This window comes from Hyla sarda, chromosome 6 (assembly GCF_029499605.1).
Source record: "Hyla sarda isolate aHylSar1 chromosome 6, aHylSar1.hap1, whole genome shotgun sequence".
Taxonomy (NCBI): domain Eukaryota; kingdom Metazoa; phylum Chordata; class Amphibia; order Anura; family Hylidae; genus Hyla; species Hyla sarda.
The window spans coordinates 38,808,143-38,826,842 of record NC_079194.1 but is presented as its reverse complement, the minus strand read 5'-3'; the positions used below and the strand labels follow the sequence as shown (position 1 = coordinate 38,826,842).

Below are 18,700 nucleotides of genomic sequence, written 5' to 3'. Positions count from 1 at the left end.
TTTTGGCGCAAGTGTCCTTTTTGCGACTTTTGTTTACACATTTCTACAGATTTTGAGTTGCAATCCACTGATTTTGGCAATACGCATGATATGGACGGGTTTTATGAACTACACCTTTTTTGTGAAAAGGCGCAAAACCACCAAAAAGGCGCAAAACTGACAAAATCTTACACCTGTCCAGACTTAGCTTAGCTTTTTGGTATATCTGAAGAGTGACATTTCAGAAAATGTGACCTGCACAACATTTAACAAATGCTCTGTGACCATTTAATAAATTTGGTGCTCCTACACATTACTAGCACACAAAAAAGGTAAAAAATGCTTCACTTACTACTAAAATGATGCATGCCCCCCAACATGTTCTGTGAGTCAATACGATTAAAATGACACCCATGATTATATGCTTTTCTATTATTGTATTGCTTTAAAAAAAAAAACACACTTTTTTTACAAAAATGTTTTTTAACCACTTAAGGACCTAGGGCGTATGGATACGCCTTGACGTCCTGGTACTTAAGGACCCAGGGCGTATCCATACGTCCGTGGGAATTTCGGTCCCCGCCGGGCGGGGACCGGACCAGGATGCCTGCTAATATAGTTCAGCAGGCATCCCGCGCAATTGCCCAGGGGGGTCATCAAACCCCCCCATGTCGGCGATCGCGGCAGACCGTTGGTGAATTCACACTAACGATCTGCCGCGATTCGGGTCATACGGGTCACGTGTGACCCGCTGACCCGAAGATACAAGGTGATCGGGGGTGTACAATACATTCCCTATCACCCACTGTATCTATGGGGAGGTGGCGATTTTGTCACCCCCCCAGGAGCGCTGCTATTGGCTGGACGATCGTCCAGCCAATAGCAGCCGGCGGGGGAGGGGTTAACTGCATCTTCTTGCAGCTCTGCCCGTTAGCTGAGTTCAGTCAGCGGGCAAAGCTACTCGAAGGTGCCCCCCTGTGAGGATTGGAGCCCCCTCAGGACCGACGATCCCCCATAGAGAAGGGACAGAAACCCCCCCGGGGAAAGGTAGGAAAAAATTGTGTAAAACAGTAAAATAAAAGTAAAAAAATAATTCTTGGAGGCCTATGTACCGCTTAGGGAGCTCTCTGTAGATGAGTCTCTCATCATTTTAAGGGGAGACTCATCTTCCGTCAGTATATTCCCTCGAAGCGGGCACGATATGGCGTGAAGCTAAATAAACTTTGTGAGAGTACCTCCGGGTACACTCTCAAGTTTAGGGTGTATGAGGGACAAGATTCCCGTATTGAACCCCCAGATTGTTCCCCCACTCTGAGTGTTAGCGGAAAAATCGTTTGGGACCTTATGTACCCATGTACCCATTGCTGGATAAGGGTTACCCCCCCAAAAAAAACAACACAATATATGACATTTTTGACAGATTTCTCATAGGTAGCATCCGCTATCCAAAAATGAGAAATTTCCAGACCCAGGCCCCACCTCTGCGGCATCAGGAACCCATATATTGCCTGAAGGACACAGCCTGGAGTTGGCTGATGCACCAGTACACACCCGGGCTTCACAATCCCCTCCAAAAAACAAAAAAAATCTAGAAATGTTTTAAAGAAATACCTTTGTTTAAGAACAAGCACATATCCAACAGTTCACAAGACTCTATAATGCAGGATGGTGGACCACCCAAAGACATTCTTCTAAAAAATAATAAACCACACAATGTTTGAATTTTTTTTTACAAAAACTAATTAAATATGTGTGTAAGCGCATCTGTCTCCAAAAGATCAGATCACCAAAGGACTTTTTTCACCCAAAATGATGAAGCAGAGTTAATCCCTGTCCGTATTTTTTTATTTTTTTTTATTTTCATTAAAAAATCACACGCAACAAGATTTCCGGTGTGCTGGAAAATTCTATTTTATTACCGATAAAAATTATCAGTAAATAAAAAAAAAAACACTACCCAAGAGTGTTTAATTACCCCATACATTACACCAGGAGCAGTCAGGAGTAGGCCTCAGCAGTACCCAAGAGGCTTTAATAACCCCCTACCTTTGCATGATCAATTGCGAGATCGAGCAATACCAGGTGTGTTATGCCCTCAGATTTCCGGGGCCGCAGCCACGCTCCACTGAACGGATTAGCGTGTCTCTATCATTCAAGGACAGGTGCATGTTGCACGCTGAAACCAGTTCGTGATAGGGATCTGGGATTGCAATTATTTTACCTTAAATCGAGGAATTACCAGTAAGTGAGGGTCATAAACTGGCGTTGATTAAGTCCCTGCCCTTTGTACACACCGCCCGTCGCTATAAGCGATTGGATTAGTTAGTGAGTTGGTTAGTGAGGTCCTCGGATCGGCCCAGGCGGGGTAGGAGAAGGCCCTGTCAGAGCGCCGAAAATTTTATGATCATTGTTGAAATTTGCATTAAGCATGTATATAGCTACTGCTAAACATCCAAAAATTTAAGGCCCAAGGCCAGAGGCACCAGGGAGGCAAGTAGTTCCTGAAAGACACAGAATGAGTCTGGATCATGCATTTGCAGTACCCAAGAGGTTTTCATAATCCCTTACATTTAAAGATCAATGTTTACATTTGCATTAAGCATGTATTTAGCTACTGCTAAACTTCAAAAAATTATAGGCCCAAGGCCTGAGGCACCAGGGAGGCAAGTAGTTTGTGAAAGACACAGAATGAGTCTGGAGCAGTCATTCGCAGTACCCAAGAGGGTTTCATAACCCCTTACATTTAAAGATCAATGTTGACATTAAGCATGTATTTAGCTACTGCTAAACTTCAAAAAATTATAGGCCCAAGGCCAGAAGCATCAGTTTTCCCCATATTAGGAGCATAGTTGTCCCCCAGATTAGGCAGCACAGATGTCACCCAAATTAGGCAGCGTACATGTACCCCAGATTAGGAGCATAGTTGTCCCACAGATTAGGCAGCATAGATGTCCCCCGGATTAGGAGCATACTTGTCCCCCAGATTAGTCAGCATAGATGTCCCCCAGATTAGGAGCATAATTGTCCCCCAGATTAGGCAGCATAGATGTCCACCAGATTAGGAGCTTAGTTGTCCCCCAGATTAGGAGCATAGTTGTCCCCCATAGTTGTAGGAGCATGGTCAATCTACTCAGACCCATCTGTCATTGGTGGCTGAAAATCCTGGCTGATCCATCCCCGATTCATCTTGACAAACGTCAGTCTCTCCACATTTTTAGTGGACAGACGAGTTCGCCATGGGGGGACTATGGCCCCGGCCGCACTAAACACCCGCTCTGATGGCACACTACTGGCTGGGCAGGACAGCTTTTCCAGGGCAAACTCCGCTAGTTGCGGCCATAAATCGAGTTTGGCTGCCCAGAAGTCCAGCGGATCATCAACGGTTGTTGGCAGGGTCATGTCGAGGTAAGCCACCACCTGCTGGTTCAGGTCCTCCTCCATGTCCACCTGCTGCTGATGAGTAGCTTCACTATGCGGCTGAAGGAAGCTACTCATCAGCGACTGTAGACTCAGGCTACTGCTGATTGAGCCGATACTGCTCCTGCCACCCCTCCCCTCCCCAGCAGCCGTGGCACTAGAAGGTGAGCGCAGAGGGGCCCCCCGAGTCAGACCTGCGAGTGGATGGACCGTGTGGCCGATAGGCATCGGCCAACCGACTACGTAGAAGCTCCCTGAAGTAGGTCAGTTTGTCCTCCCTCTCAGTGGGTGTAAAAAAGGCCCCCATTCTGGGCCGGTAGCGAGGGTCTAATAAGGTGGAGATCCAGAAGTCATCGCGCTGACGAATTTTGACAATTCGGGGGTCACTACGCAAGCAACTCAGCATGCATCGTGCCATTTGTGACAGTGACTCACTGGGACTACCTGCCTCCATCTCCACTGCATACTGCCACGGTGTGTCTGGGTCCTCTGTCTCGCCTCCCTCGTAATAACCCTCCAGCTCCTCTGGCTGCTCCTGGTCCTCTTCTCCTGTCCAATGACCAGAAACACCGGCCATCTCATCCACCGTAAATTGTGCTCCGCTCTGCCCCTCATTATCCTCCTTCAGTTCATCCCCCACAGGACTAATGTAGCCTTCTGATGTAGGCGCAACGTCTCCATAGCCGTGACCAGCCATGTTTTTAGTCATTTTTTGGAGTAAATGTACGAGTGGAATTACGTTGTTCATGGCGTAATTCGAGCGACTAACAAAAAATGTGGCTTCCTCAAAGGGCCTCAGCAAACGGCAGGAGTCACGTATGAGCTGCCACTCGTTCACATTGAAGTTACACAGGGGAGTACTCATATCTGCTTGTATCATCAAAACATCTGTGATGGCTTTTCTTTGTTCATATAGTCTGTCCAACATATGGAGGGTGGAATTCCAACGTGTGGCAATGTCACAAATGAGACTATGTTGTGGGATACCGTTCTGACGCTGCAGCTCAAGCAAAGTGTGCTTGGCGGTGTACGAGTGGCTGAAGTGCATGCACAGTTTCCTTGCCATTGTCAGCACGTCTTGCAAATGGGGTGAAGACTTGATGAACTTCTTGACAACCAGATTCAACACGTGTGCCATGCAGGGCGAATGGTTCACACTTCCTTGTCGCAGCGCGGCCACAATGTTCTTCCCATTGTCGGTCACCATGGTTCCCATTTCCAGATTTCGTGGAGTAAGCCATACTCGGATTTCTTCCCTAATGAACTTTAGCAGTTCCTCCCCTGTGTGACTCCGTTCGCCAAGGGAAACCATGTGAAGGACGGCTTGACACCGCTGTGCCCTACACACGTGGTACGATGAAGGGCCACCGAGATTTGGACGTGCAGTGGAGGCCGAGGACACGTGGTAGGAGGAGCAGGAGGAGGACGCGCATACTGTAAAAGGACCAACTGCCTGGGAGCAAGAGCGTGGAGGAGGAAGCGGTGTTACCTGTCCAAGTTTCTGTTGTAGCTGTGCAGGAACAACATTTAGCCAGTGGGCCGTAAAAGACATGTATTGTCCCTGCCCGTAGTTACAGCTCCACATGTCGGCGCTGCCGTGCACTTTTGAACACACCGACAGGCTCAAGGACTGTCCCACCTTCTCTTGTACAAACTTATGCAGGGCTGGTACTGCCTTCTTCGCAAAGAAATGATGGCTTGGGACTCTACACCTAGGCTCGGCACAAGCCATCAATTCCCTGAAAGCTGCAGAGTCCACCAGTTGGAAAGGGAGGGACTGCAACCCCAGTAACTTGGACAGGAGCACATTCATCTTTTGCGCCGTTGGATGAGTGGGCGCATACTGTTGTCTCTTGGACATGGCTTCGCCGATCGATTATTGGCGGAATGGCTGACTACGAGCGGAGGAAGCAGGAGCGCAAGAAGGAGGGTTTGACACAATGATGCCTTCGACTGAGGTGGTGGAGCCTTGGCTGGATGACGGAGGGAGCGGATGGCCACTGGGTGATGCGGCAGGCTGGACCACTACATCGGAGCCATGGTTATCCAAGGCCGCTTTATGGTGGCGAATCATGTGTTGACGCAGGGCTGTGGTGCCGAGATTGGGACCCTGGCCACGCTTCACTTTCTGCCGACAGATTTTGCATGTGACTACGCTAAGGTCCTCCGGATTCTTTATGAAGAACAACCACACCGCAGAGTAGCTGATTTTCCCACCCGCAGTCTCTAGGAACCCCTGTTCCACTACCTCCCTGAATGGTAGCTTGCCGCGAAGCAGGTGGTCTCCCCCTGGCACGTTTGGCTCCTGAATTTCCACTACTGCTACCACCACGCTGATTGCCAACTGTGCTACCGCCTTGCTGCCTCATAGACAAAGAGCAAATCTCTTCTCCTGATGATGATGAAGCCCCAGCTTCTGCACCCGGCTCCCAATTGTGATCGGCTTCATCATCATCAAAAGATGTGTGCACGTCACTGATGTCCTCCTCGTGTTCCACAACAGTGTCTGCCTCAGGACCCTGAACAATTGAAACACTGCCTCCCACGTCACTCTCCGCATCACTACTTGCCCTCCTTGTGGAGCAAGTGACGCATGTCTCCTCACATTCTTGGCTGCCCATTAGCTGCTGACTGTCCTCTATTGGATCGTCCTCAGTAAATAGTGGAGCTGAACCAAAAGCATGTGATACTTCTTTGGGAGAGGGAACAGCATAGGACAAAGGCAATGGGATTATGGGGACTGCTCCCGGGCCATGCCAACTGAGGGTTGTGTCTGAGGAACCCACCGACTCTTGACTGGGGTTGTCACATGTCACTTGTGATGATGGGGATGAGTGTTCAAACCAATTGACGAGGAGAGATGGGTCGACGACACGACCGCTGGGTGTTAACGGGAGCTCAGGCCTATTTCTGCGACTCCTGCTGCCACTCGCCCCAAGTCTGCTGCCAACTCTGCCTGACGTATGTAGGCCTCTGCCCCTTCTCTGTGCACGTCCTGGCACTTCCCTGCCTGACATACTTAGTGCGTTTATGAGGGTATAGAAGAGCAGCAGGCGATTACTTACGGCTGTTCTTTCAAAGTATATAGGCCCTAGACAGAATAACAGTTACTAAATAGTACACTCCTTTGTTGTATATATGCCCTTTGCAATGATGAGCGCACTGGTATGCGTATTTATACGCAGAAAAAAACTCTTTTTTTTTGTTGTATACACCAGCCGGTGTATACTAATGTGTGGAATAGCACTGAATTTTGCACCAAGACAGAAATACAGGTACTAAATAGTACTTGGTTGCATGTATGCCCTTTGCAATGATGAGCGCACTGTTAAGCATATTTGTACGCAGGAAAAACTTTTTTTTCCTTTAACCTCTTCAGGACATAGGCCGTATGGATATGCCCTGCATTCCAAGTCCTTAAGGGCCGAGGGCGTATCCATACGCCTGTGGGAATTCTGGTACCCACCGCTAGCCGGTTGGGTACCGGAGCCGGATGCCTGCTGAAATCGTTCAGCAGGCATCCCGGCATATCGCCCAGGGGGGTCATTATGCCCCCCCATGTCGGCGATGGCCGCAGATCGCTGGACAATTCAGGAGGTGAGTGACAGCCTCCTGCTGTTGCTTAGCAACAGCTCCCAGCTTGCAAAAAGGGCATGCTGGGAGCTGTAGTTATGCAACAGCAGGAGGCAGACAACCACAACTCCCAGCATTCCCTTATGGGCATGCTGGGACTTATGGTTTTGCAACAGCTGGAGGCACATTTTTTCTATGGAAAAGTGTACCTTCAGCTGTTCGAAACGTCTGGTACGCCACTGTTTCCAAAACGGAGCCTCTAGCTGTTGCAAAACAACAACTCCCAGTATTGTCGGACAGCCGTTGACTGTCCAGGCATGCTGGGAGTTTTGCAACAGCTGGAGGCACCCTGTTTGGGAATCACTGGTATAGAAATCTTCTATGTCCACCCCTATGCAAGTCCCTAATTTAGGTCTCAAATGCGCATGGCGCTCTCACTTTGGAGCCCTGTCGTATTTCAAGGCAACAGTTTAAGGTCACATATGGGGTATCGCCGTACTCGGGAGAAATTGTTTTACAAATTTTGGGGGGTATTTTCTGCTTTTACCCTTTGTTAAATGTTAAATTTTTGGGAAAACAAGCATTTTAGGTGAAAAATATATATTTTTTTTACATATGCAAAAGTCGTGAAACACCTGTGGGGTATAAAGGTTCACTTAACCCCTTGTTACATTCCCCGAGGGGTCTAGTTTCCAAAATGGTATGCCATGTCAGGTGTTTTTTGCTGTCCTGGCACCATAGGGGCTTCCTAAATGCAACATGCCCCCAGAGCAAAATTTGCTTCCAAAAAGCCAAATTTTGACTACTACTCTTCTGAGACCTGTAGTGCGCCAGCAGAGCACTTTTCACCCCCATATCGGGTGTTTTCCGAATCGGGAGAAATTGGGCTTCAAATTTTCAGGGTTATCTTCTGCTATTACCCTTTTTAAAAATGTAAAATTTTGGGGAAAACAAGCATTTTAGGTTAAAATTATAATTTCTTTTACATTTGCAAAAGTCATGAAACGCCTGTGGGGTATTAAGGCTCACTTTATCCCATGTTACATTCCCCGAGGGGTCTAGTTTCCAAAATGGTATGCCATGTGTTTTTTTTTTGCTGTTTTGGCACCATAGGGGCTTCCTAAAGGCAACATGCCCCCCAAAAACCATTTCAGAAAAACGTAGTCTCCAAAATCCCCTTGTCGCTCCTTCCCTTCTGAGCCCTCTACTGCGCCCGTCGAACACTTTACATAGACATATGACGTATGCGCTTACTAGAGAGAAATTAGGCTACAAATACAAGTAAAAATTTTCTCCTTTTAGCACTTGCAAAAATTCAAAAATTGGGTCTACAAGAACATGAGAGTGTAAAAAATTAAGATTTTGAATTTTCTCCTTCACTTTGCTGCTATTCCTGTGAAACACCTAAAGGGTTAAAACACTGAATGAATGTCATTTTGAATACTCTGGGGGGGGGTGTAGTTTTTATAATGGGTCATTTTTGGGGTATTTCTAATATGAAGACCCTTCAAATCCACTTCAAAACTGAACTAGTCCCTGAAAAATATCGAGTTTGAAAATTTTGTGAAAAATTGCTGCTGAACTTTGAAGCCCTCTGGTTTCTTCCAAAAATAAAAACTTGTCAATTTTATGATGCAAACATAAAGTAGACATATTTTATATGTGAATCAAAAAAAAAAATGTGTTCGTAATATCCATTTTCCTTACAAGCAGAAAGCTTCAAGGTTAGAAAAATGCAAAATTTTCAAATTTTTCATCAAATTTATGGATTTTTCACTAAGAAAGGATGCAAGTTACCACAAAAATGTACCACTATGTTAAAGTAGAATATGTCACGAAAAAACAATCTCGGAATCAGAATGATAACTAAAAGCATTCCAGAGTTAATAATGTTTATTTAAAGTGACAGTGGTCAGATGTGTAAAAAACCCTCCGGTCCTCAAGATCAAAATGGGCTTGGTCCTGAAGGGGTTAATACACCGGCAGGTGTATAACGTGTGGTATAACACTGAATTTAGCACAGAGACAGAAAAAAAAGGTGGTATATGGTACGCTATTTGCTTGCATGTAGGCCCTTTGCAATGATAAGGGCACTGTTAAGCGTATTTGTACGCAGGAAAAACTTTTTTTTTTCTTTCATACACCGGCAGGTGTATAACGTGTGGTATAACACTGAATTTAGCAGAGATACAGAGTAACAGGTGAAAAATGATAAAAAAGGCACTAAAGTCCACACTAATATGACTTATTTCTGAACAGCAGCAGGACCCATCAGTGCAGCACCACAAAAAAAAATCCAGGGATGAAACCCTAAATTGCACTCTGTCACACAATTCTGAGCAGCAGAAGATTTGTGGAGCAAATAAAATTAAACTCAATTGGGCTGAAAAATTAGGAGATAAGATGCTTCAGAAAGTTCAGTCTGCTTGGAGATCTGTATGAGGCAGCTGACAGCTATCTGCCCCTCTCTGCTGCAATGCTCAATAACGTGAATAGGAGGTTTAGCTATCAATGATCCTTCTCAGAGTAACAGCAAAGCACTCTGCACTCCTGCCTTTCCCTAATGCTGATGTGACTAGCAGTTGCAGTGTAAGGCTGTGGTATGAGCTATTCACACACACGCAGTCCCGTCCTCTCCATCTGAGTGCATAGATGAAATGAAGAGAGGCAAGATGGCCGCCGATTATATAGGGGCTGTGACAGCACAGGGGTCAGTGAACACTGATAGGCTGCATCTCACATGTGATTCGGGATCAGCCCGCCTACCTTCATTCCCGCCGCTGTTTCCCGCCCTCCCATAATCCCCTGCCCCATGTACTCACATGTGAATCTGCCATCTTGGGTCTCCAATAGCCTGGAACGCTGTAAAATGGAGTTTAATGAAGCGATCCGCGCGATAGAATGGCGCCGATATTTGTATTCGTTGCGAATCGAATTTTTCATGAAATTCGCAACGAATTTGGGTTCGTCAACTTCGATTTGCTCATCTCTAGTGCCATGGGTGATCCAATCATCCGGTATAATGACTACATTGCCGCAGATACATCTGAGGGGTTACTGGTGAACATCAGCGCAATCGCTGATGTTCGCCATTACCGGTAGGTCCTTGGCTGCTGATAGCAGCCGGGGCCTGCCGTGCATGATGCAAGTACCGTTCTGGTGCTTGTGTCATGTATAGGACGTAAATGTATGTCCTGGTGTGTTAAGTACCAGGGCACCAGGACGTACGTTTACATCGTATGTCGTTAAGGGGTTAAGCAGTGCATTCTTTGGTAAAAATGTTCATTATCTTCATTGTATAGGTCAATGCGGTTATAATGATACCCAATTTATATAGTTTTTATTATTATTATTGTACTATTTAAAAAAAAAAAAACTATAACTTTTAAATTTTTCCATATACAGAGAGGTATGAAGGCTAATTATTTGCACCGTGATCTGTAGTTTGCTTTGATGGGACTTGAATGCTTTTTAAAAAAAATTCTGTTATATGATGTGATTAAAAATCTGTATTTTTGGTGTTTCATTATTTTTTTATGTTTATGCCATTTACCGTGCAGGATCTTAACATTATATTTTAATCGTTTGGACTTTTACACATGCAGCATAGCATTATACAGTGTGATCAGCTATTCACTGATCTCGCTTGGCTAAATCAATTAGATTGGAGGCAGGTAAGGGGAACCTCCAACACCATTTTAGCTCACTGAACCCCCCGAAGTCAATGTTGCTGGATTTAGGGCATACAGGTACGCCCTTTGTCCTTAACAGGTTAAGAAAACTGTAACAATGCCTGTTGGTGATGTAAACCCAGTGGATTAACTCATGAATTTGACTTAAGGCTTAACCTGTGAGTAAAGTATAAGGCTAGGTCCACCTATATCCAGCATCCGACTTAAACTTGCCGCAGCTGATGTTACAACTGATGACAAAGTGTATCAGGTGGCATCAGTTGTTTAGCATTAGTGTTGAGTGGCATTGGCCATATTTTCACTCCCCATATTCAGTCCCTTTCACGTTCTTGTCACCTGCATCCAGAATCCGCCCATTTCTCACTACTGAAACTGCTAAAACTCCCGCCTCGACTACTGTAACTCTTTACTAATAGGCCTTCCTTTCTCCAAACTCTCTCCTCTCCAGTCCATCCTTAATGCCGCAGCCAGACTCATCTTCCTCTCCAGCCGCTACACCGACACCTCCTCCTTGTGCCAGTCACTTCACTGGTTACCATTTCAGTCCAGAATACAGTACAAAATCCTCAGTCTCACACACAAAGCTCTCCACAATGCTGCACCTCCCTACATCTCCTCTCTCATCTCTGTCTACCATCCTACACGTTCTCTCCGATCTGCTAATGATCTAACACTAACATCTTCTATAATCCGAACTTCAAGACTTCACTCGTTCTCTGGAATGCTATCCCTCAATCCCTCAGACTCAACAACAACATCCATAGTTTCAAACGTGGCCTGAAGACACATCTCTTCAGACAGGCCTATAACAGTCATTAATTGGCCGCAACATATCCCCAACATATCCCCAACATATCCCCACATATCCCATATCACCTCTTGTTTGAATAGTTATTGTGTAATTTTATGTCTGATACTTGTCTTTGTTTGTACCCCATAATTGTAAGCGCTGCGGAATCTGTAGGCGCTATATAAAATTATTATTATATTTGAATTCACAATATTTCATGAATATATAGACAAATATTCGTCCTATATTCGCGAATTTCGTGTATTTGTTATATTTGCATATTCGCATATTTGCGTATTCGAGGAAGAAAACAGTGAGGGGGGGGGGGCAACTTTACTATTGGTTGCTAGGGATGTTGTTGATAACCTCTGACAAGTGTATTTGCATCATTCTAAATGGCCCACAAATGAAAAGAAGGAATATACGAATATGCACATATGCGGAAAAAAATGAATATTTGAAATTTTTTATACATAGCAAATATATTCGCAATATTCACGAATTTGCGATATTCGCGATAAAAATTTGAAATGCGAATGTTCACGCCCACCACTATTTAGCATCGGCATTTCTTCAATTGTGCTAGCCAAACGGGGAAATGCTGCAAGATGCGTTCCCCTGTCCAGGGCCCATGCAATGTGCCCAACCCTCCAGTATTCAAATTGCTACAATGAATGAATGTAACTGTCCTATTCAAATAAATGGGATCATTTATATAATCTGTTTCCTTCCAGCACTTTTTCTACAGTGCAAGATTCGAATACATGTAAAGGGGCCTAAGGGATTTTAAATACTTCACTCGACACCCACCAGGGAGTCTGAATATTCCCTCAGGGAATTCCAAGCTTGCTTTATCCACTAGCAACAGCTGCTGGCCTCTGGCTTCTTAGGCTCGAAACATCACAGGCAGTGCAGGCAACGTTTCACCTGCCACAGCGATGTCCCACCTCGGCCAGTGATAGGCTAAGCCCCCTGTCATGTAAGGAGCCCGGGCACTGCCCATTGTCATGTAAGGGCCACTGTGACATTTCAAGCCTAAGAAGCCAGAGGCCAGCAGCACCGGAGGAACAGGACACCAATATCTTAGCAACGGGGTGGGGGGGGGGGGGGGATGCGGGGGGACGCAGGAAGGTGAGTTAAAGTTTGTTTTTTATGTTTTTGCAGCCCGGGTACAGAGGGACTTGAAAAATTTACGCCACAGTTTTCCTTTAATTATTTTACAGTGATACAATGGTGGAACAGACGGGGAAAATGATTGGTTGAAATTCTGCTAAATATACAAAAAAAAAACATAATAGGGCAACAAATTTCAATTTATGTTGCAGAGCCATGTACTGCAAAGGAAAAGGAAATGAAAGACAATAATATAAAGCTAAGGTGGAGACCTGATCCAAAGCTTTACAGTGAACATGGTGACAAAATAGACTTTCAGTGCCTTAATGGATATGAAGCTCCTCCTGGCACTCAGATGAAAATTACTTGTGAACAAGGAAAACTGGAATATCCAAAATGCTTCAAAGCAGGTAATTGATCCTATTTATTACTACTGCCTCTGAGGAATACTGCCTCTAGTGGTGTGACAATTACCTGCTGCCAAAGACTTGGTTCTTGTACTGTATGTATGCATTAACCCTTTGTACACACAGACAGTTTTACTTTTTAGCGTTTGTTTTTTTTCTCCTCGCCCTTTGATGTGAGGTAAAATAATATGTAAACATATACAGCACAGAAAACCACCAAGGTGTAAATCAAACCCACAAGTATACAGGGATGCCCCCACTCCAACGTCTGTTTTGGGCTATGCTGCTTTCTTCCAGGAGTCTCCTGGAAGAAGGCAGCATAGCCGAAACGGACGTTGGAGTGGGGGCATCCCTGTACTCTTGTGGGTATTATTTACACCTTGATGGTTTTCTGTGCTGTATATGTTTACATTTTATTCTACCTCTTGGATACATGTGCAATATATAGCTACTTGAGCCTGTACTGTTTACTATGTCTACTATATGGTTCTGTATGCACTCTTTATAGCCAATTTACGGTTTATACTTATAATGATATTTGCCCCACTATTGTTTGATGCTGATAATCTCCTGATACCATATATGTACTGATTTTAGGTCTCTAATAGACCCTATTTTTTACTTCAATAAACTGATATATTTTATATGTTTCCACAAGTGACTCCATGTTTCTTTGTTCTCTATTCATATCACTAGGAGTTCACCTAATATGCTCACATACTATATAGAGCCCCATATATATATATATATATATATATATATATATATATATATATACATATATAATTTTTTTTTTATTTTTTTTATTACCCACAGTGGTTGGCACAATAGGGAGTCAATATAGACTGTGTTGCTCAATTTTCTCACTTGTATGCTTATCCCTATAAATCTAGTATTCATAACCTGTAATGTTATTACTCTCCAGAAACATGTGTATGCCTCTTTAGAACTTTTATTTTGTTCACCATGACCACATCCTCTGGCAGAGAGTTCCACAGTCTCACTGCTCTTACAGGAAAGAACCCCCGTCTGTGCTGGTGTAGAAACCTTCTGTCCTACAGATGAAGAGGATGCCCCTTGTTATAGATACAATCCTGGGTATAAATAGATCACGGGAGAGATCTCTGTACGGCCCCCTGATATATTTATACATAGTTATTAAGTCACCAGTAAGCCATCGTTTTTCTAAATAACCCTTATTCTGATAATCTTTCTGCGTACTGTAGTCCTCCCATTCCCTGTATTACCCTGGTTGCCCGTCTTTGAACCCTCTCCAGCTCCACTATATCTTTCTTGTACACTGGTGCCCAGTATTGTACACAGTATTCTATGTATGATCTGACTAGTGATTTGTACAGCGGTAGGATTATTTCCTTGTCGTGGGCATCTATGCCCCTATTGATACACCCCTTGATTTTATTTGCCTTGGCAGCAGCGTCCAGACACTGGTCACTACAGCTAAATTTCCTTTTCCACGTCAGTCGTCCCAAGTGTGCTCCCATTTAATATATAACCCCGTCCCGGATTTTTCCTCCCCATGTGCATTACCGTACATTTATCAGTGTTGAACCCGGGTGCGGGGGGTGCGGCCCGCACCGGGTGACACCAACCTAATGGGGTGACACCAAGACGCTCCGCAGCACCCACACCCCCTCCCCAGCTACACTGACACCCCCCTATGTGCCCGACCGGCCTCCCATCCGTCAGCACACACCCCCTGTGCTGTGTGTGCGGTGCGCCCGTCCGTTAGCAACCCCCCCCCTTTCAGTGCGCCCGTCCGTCATCACGCCCCCCCCCCTCACCTTCACCAGTACTGTGCCCGGCCTCCGCTCCCACGTCTGCGCCGGCCTGACGTCGCACCGCATGGCCGCGAAGGGGAACGTCAGTTACGTCACTCGCATTGCGCCCGGTGAGAAGGATCGCTGCGCTGGATGGGTGAGTGTGTGTGTCTGTCTCTATGTGTGTGTGACTCTGTGTGTGTTTGTGTGACTCTCTGTGTGTGTGACTCTCTGTATTTGTGTGACTCTGTGTGTGACTGTGTGTTTGTGTGACTCTGTGTGTGTGTGACTCTGTGTGTGTGTGATTGTGTGACTGTGTGTCTGTCTGTGAGTGTGTGTCTCTCTGACTGTGTGTGTTTGTGTGTGTGTCTCTCTGTGTTGTATGTGTTTTTTTTTTTTGTGTGTGTGTGTGGGGAGACTTTGACGCATTGTGGGGAACCTGCAAGGGAACCTGCGGCCTAATGTGGGGAGTCTATGCTACCTAATGTGGGGAGTCTATGCTACCTAATGTGGGGAGTCTATGCTACCTAATGTGCGGAGTATATGCTACCTAATGTGCGGAGTCTATGATACCTAATGTGCGGAGTCTATGCTACCTAATGTGGGGAGTCTATGCTAGCTAATGTGGGGAATCTGTGCTACCGAATGTGGGGAAACTGCTACCTAATGTGGGGAATCTGTGCTACCTAATATGGGGAAATTGCTACCTAATGTGGGGTAACTGGTACCTACCTAATGTGGGGAAACTGGTACCAAAAGTGGGGAATCTATGCTGCCTAATGTGGGGAAAAGATGCTACCTAATGTGGGGAAACTTCTACCTACCTAATGTGGGGGAACTGCTGCCTACCTAATGCTCCCCCCCTGGCAGTAGCACCCTCATCATCCGCCAGCAACTACCCCCCCCCCAGCAGCACCTCCATCAGCAGATCCTGATGGTGGATGATGGCGGTGCTCATGCCAGGAGGATGATCCTGCCGATGGATGATGGGGGTGATACTGCCAGGGGGGATGGCCAGTAGCACCCTCATCATCCTTCAGCAACACCCCCCCCCAGGAGTAGCACCCCGATCATCCACTAGCAACACCACCAATACCCCCCTCCCGTGGTAATAACATCAGCTAACGGATGTTGAGGGGTGTTACTGCGGTTGTGGTATTATATTCAGAGGGTGCACTGTATGGCAACATTATATTTAGAGGGCGCAGTTTGTGGTAGTGTTATATTCAGAGGGCACAGTGGGTGGTAGTATTATATTCAGAGGGCGCAGTTTGTGGTAGTATTATTAGAGATGAGCGAACTTACAGTAAATTCGATTCGTCACGAACTTGTCGGCTCAGCAGTTGATGACTTATCCCGCGTAAATTAGTTCAGCCTTCAGGTGCTCCGGTGGGCTGGAAAAGGTGGATACATTCATAGGAAAGATTCTCCTAGGACAATATCCACCTTTTCCAGCCCACGGGAGCACCTGAAAGCTGAACTAATTTATGCAGGAAAAGCCATCAACTGCCGAGCCGAGAAGTTTGTGACGAGTTGAATTTACTGTAGTTTGCTCATCTCTAAGTATTATATTCAGAGGGCGCAGTGGGTGGTAGTAATATATTCAGAGTGTACAGTATGTGTTGGTATTATATTCAGAGGGTACAGTATGTGATAGTATTATATTCAGGGGTACAGTATGTGATAGTATTATATTCAGGGGTACAGTATGTGGGCAGATTTATATTCAGAGGGCACAGTATATGGTAGTATTATATTCAGAGGGTACAGTATGTGATAGTATTATTCAGGGGTACAGTATGTGGCAGATTTATATTCAGAGTGTACAGTATGTGTTGGTATTATATTCAGAATGTACAGTGTGTGGTATTATTATATTCAGTGGGTATGGTGTATGGAAGGTTTATAATCAAAGAGTATAGTGTATAGTAGTATTATATTTAGAGGATACAGTGTCTGGCAGGTTTATAATAATAATTGTTTTCATATAGAGGATGAGAATGCGCTGACATAGTGAGGAGACGTCTGGGCGTCACATTCTACAGACAGAAGTTTTAGCTCTACCAGGCGGTATGTACCATCTGAATTAGATAAGGGAAGACTATAGAGAAGACGTCACTGATATCATTGTGTATTCTCCTCTCTGTGTCCTATCAGAGCTGTAGTCGCTTGTCAGTTCTACAGTTATGGTCAGTGAAACTACAACTCCCAGCATAACCTCACCACTGCATAAAGGGGTACTCTACTGGAAAACATTTTTTTAATCAACTGGTGCTACAAAGTTAAACAGATTTGTAAATTACTTCTATTTAAAAATCTTAATCCTTCCAGTACTTATTAGCTGCTGTATAAGCGATTCACAGGAAGTTATTTTCTTTTTTTAATTTCACAGTGCTCTATGCTGACACCTCTGTCCATGTCAAGAACTGTCCATAGTAGGAGCAAATCTCCATAGCAAACCTATCCTGCTCTGGACAGTTCCTGACATGGACAGAGGTGTCAGCAAATAGCACTGTGGTCAGATTGGAAAGAACTACGCAACTTCCTGTGGAGCATACACCAGCTTATAAGTACTGTAAGTATTAAGATTTTAAATAGAAGTAATTTAAAAATCTGTTTAACTTTCTGGCACCAGTTGATATAAAAGTAAATGTTTTCCAGTGGAGTACCCCTTTAAGTAATTCTGGGAGCTGTATATTTAAATGGTGAAAACTTCTTTAACACTTTCCCATTCTGTGGCAACTGGTATATCTGATTATTATACTGGAATTTCTCACAATGCGCTACAACAGTGGTTTCTGTCCCAACAGGCTAAAAACTTACTGGGGGGAGGTATGGGGGTGACACCATTTTCTACCGCACCGGGTGACACCAACCCTAGCAACACCACTGCCTGTCACTATGGGACCCTAGAATATTAGGTATATGGGTCTTGCTAGTACATTACTTAAAGTGGAAAACAATATTTTTTTTTCATAACTGGTGCCAAAAAGTTAAGCAGATTTGTAAATTGTTTATATAAAAAAATCTTAGAGTACCTATCATGAACTCATCCGTCTCTAATTGCCCCCTCCCTGTCCCTGACTCTTCCTGACTCTAATCCTACTCTCTTTTTTTTCTAAAACCCCTTTTCATACCTTTACTAGTGTCTTCTTTCTTGCTCACTTCCCTGCTGTCTGTGAGAGAGGAAGGGGAGTGACCCGGCAGGCGGTACGTCAGCTGCAGGCTGGCTTAGGTAGCACTGTGGGCAGATGTCAGCACCATTCCATGGGCTCACATTGTAGCGCTGTTGAGATTTCAGGCGCTGTGGCCGCATTGTAAGTTGTATGTGTAGTGCTGCGGCCAAATTGCAAGTTGTAAGCACTGTAGTGGTGAGTTTTTTACATTGAAAATAAACATAAAAGTAATTAAATTTATAATAACATCCTATTAGAAAGTGATTCATTAGGCATTAATCTTTAACATATAAAAAGTTTTTTTGATAATAGGTACCCTTTAACCCCTTAAGTACTTATCAGCTGCTGTATGCTACAGAGGAAGTGGATGTCACGATGCCGGCTGGCAGGAGGTGGATCCTCTGTGCCAGAGAGGGATGGCGAGGACCGTGCTAGTGGACCGGTTCTAAGACACTACTGGTTTTCACCAGAGCCCGCCGCAAAGCGGGATGGTCTTGCTGCGGCGGTAGTGACCAGGTCGTATCCACTAGCAACGGCACCTCTCTGGCTGCTGAAGATAGGCGAGGTACAAGGGAGTAGGCAGAAGCAAAGTCGGACGTAGCAGAAGGTCGGGGGCAGGCGGCAAGGTTCGTAGTCAGGGGAGATAGCAGTAGTTCTGGTACACAGGGTATAAACACACAAAACGCTTTCACTGGCACTAAGGCAACAAGATCCGGCAAGGGAGTGCAAGGGAGGAGACTAGATATAGCCAGGGAACAGGTGGGAAGCAATTAAG

At 45.1% G+C, this 18,700-nt stretch overlaps 1 protein-coding gene across 2 annotated transcripts in view; it reads left to right on the top strand.

The window, feature by feature from the left end:
* Positions 1–18,700, top strand: part of CFH (complement factor H) — a 300,746-nt gene that overhangs the window by 222,154 nt on the left and 59,892 nt on the right. For both annotated transcript variants that reach the window (XM_056523538.1, XM_056523537.1), the window contains one exon: positions 12,777–12,974. In XM_056523538.1, the coding sequence (XP_056379513.1) occupies positions 12,777–12,974 (198 nt within the window). The remainder of the gene's footprint in view (positions 1–12,776; positions 12,975–18,700) is intronic.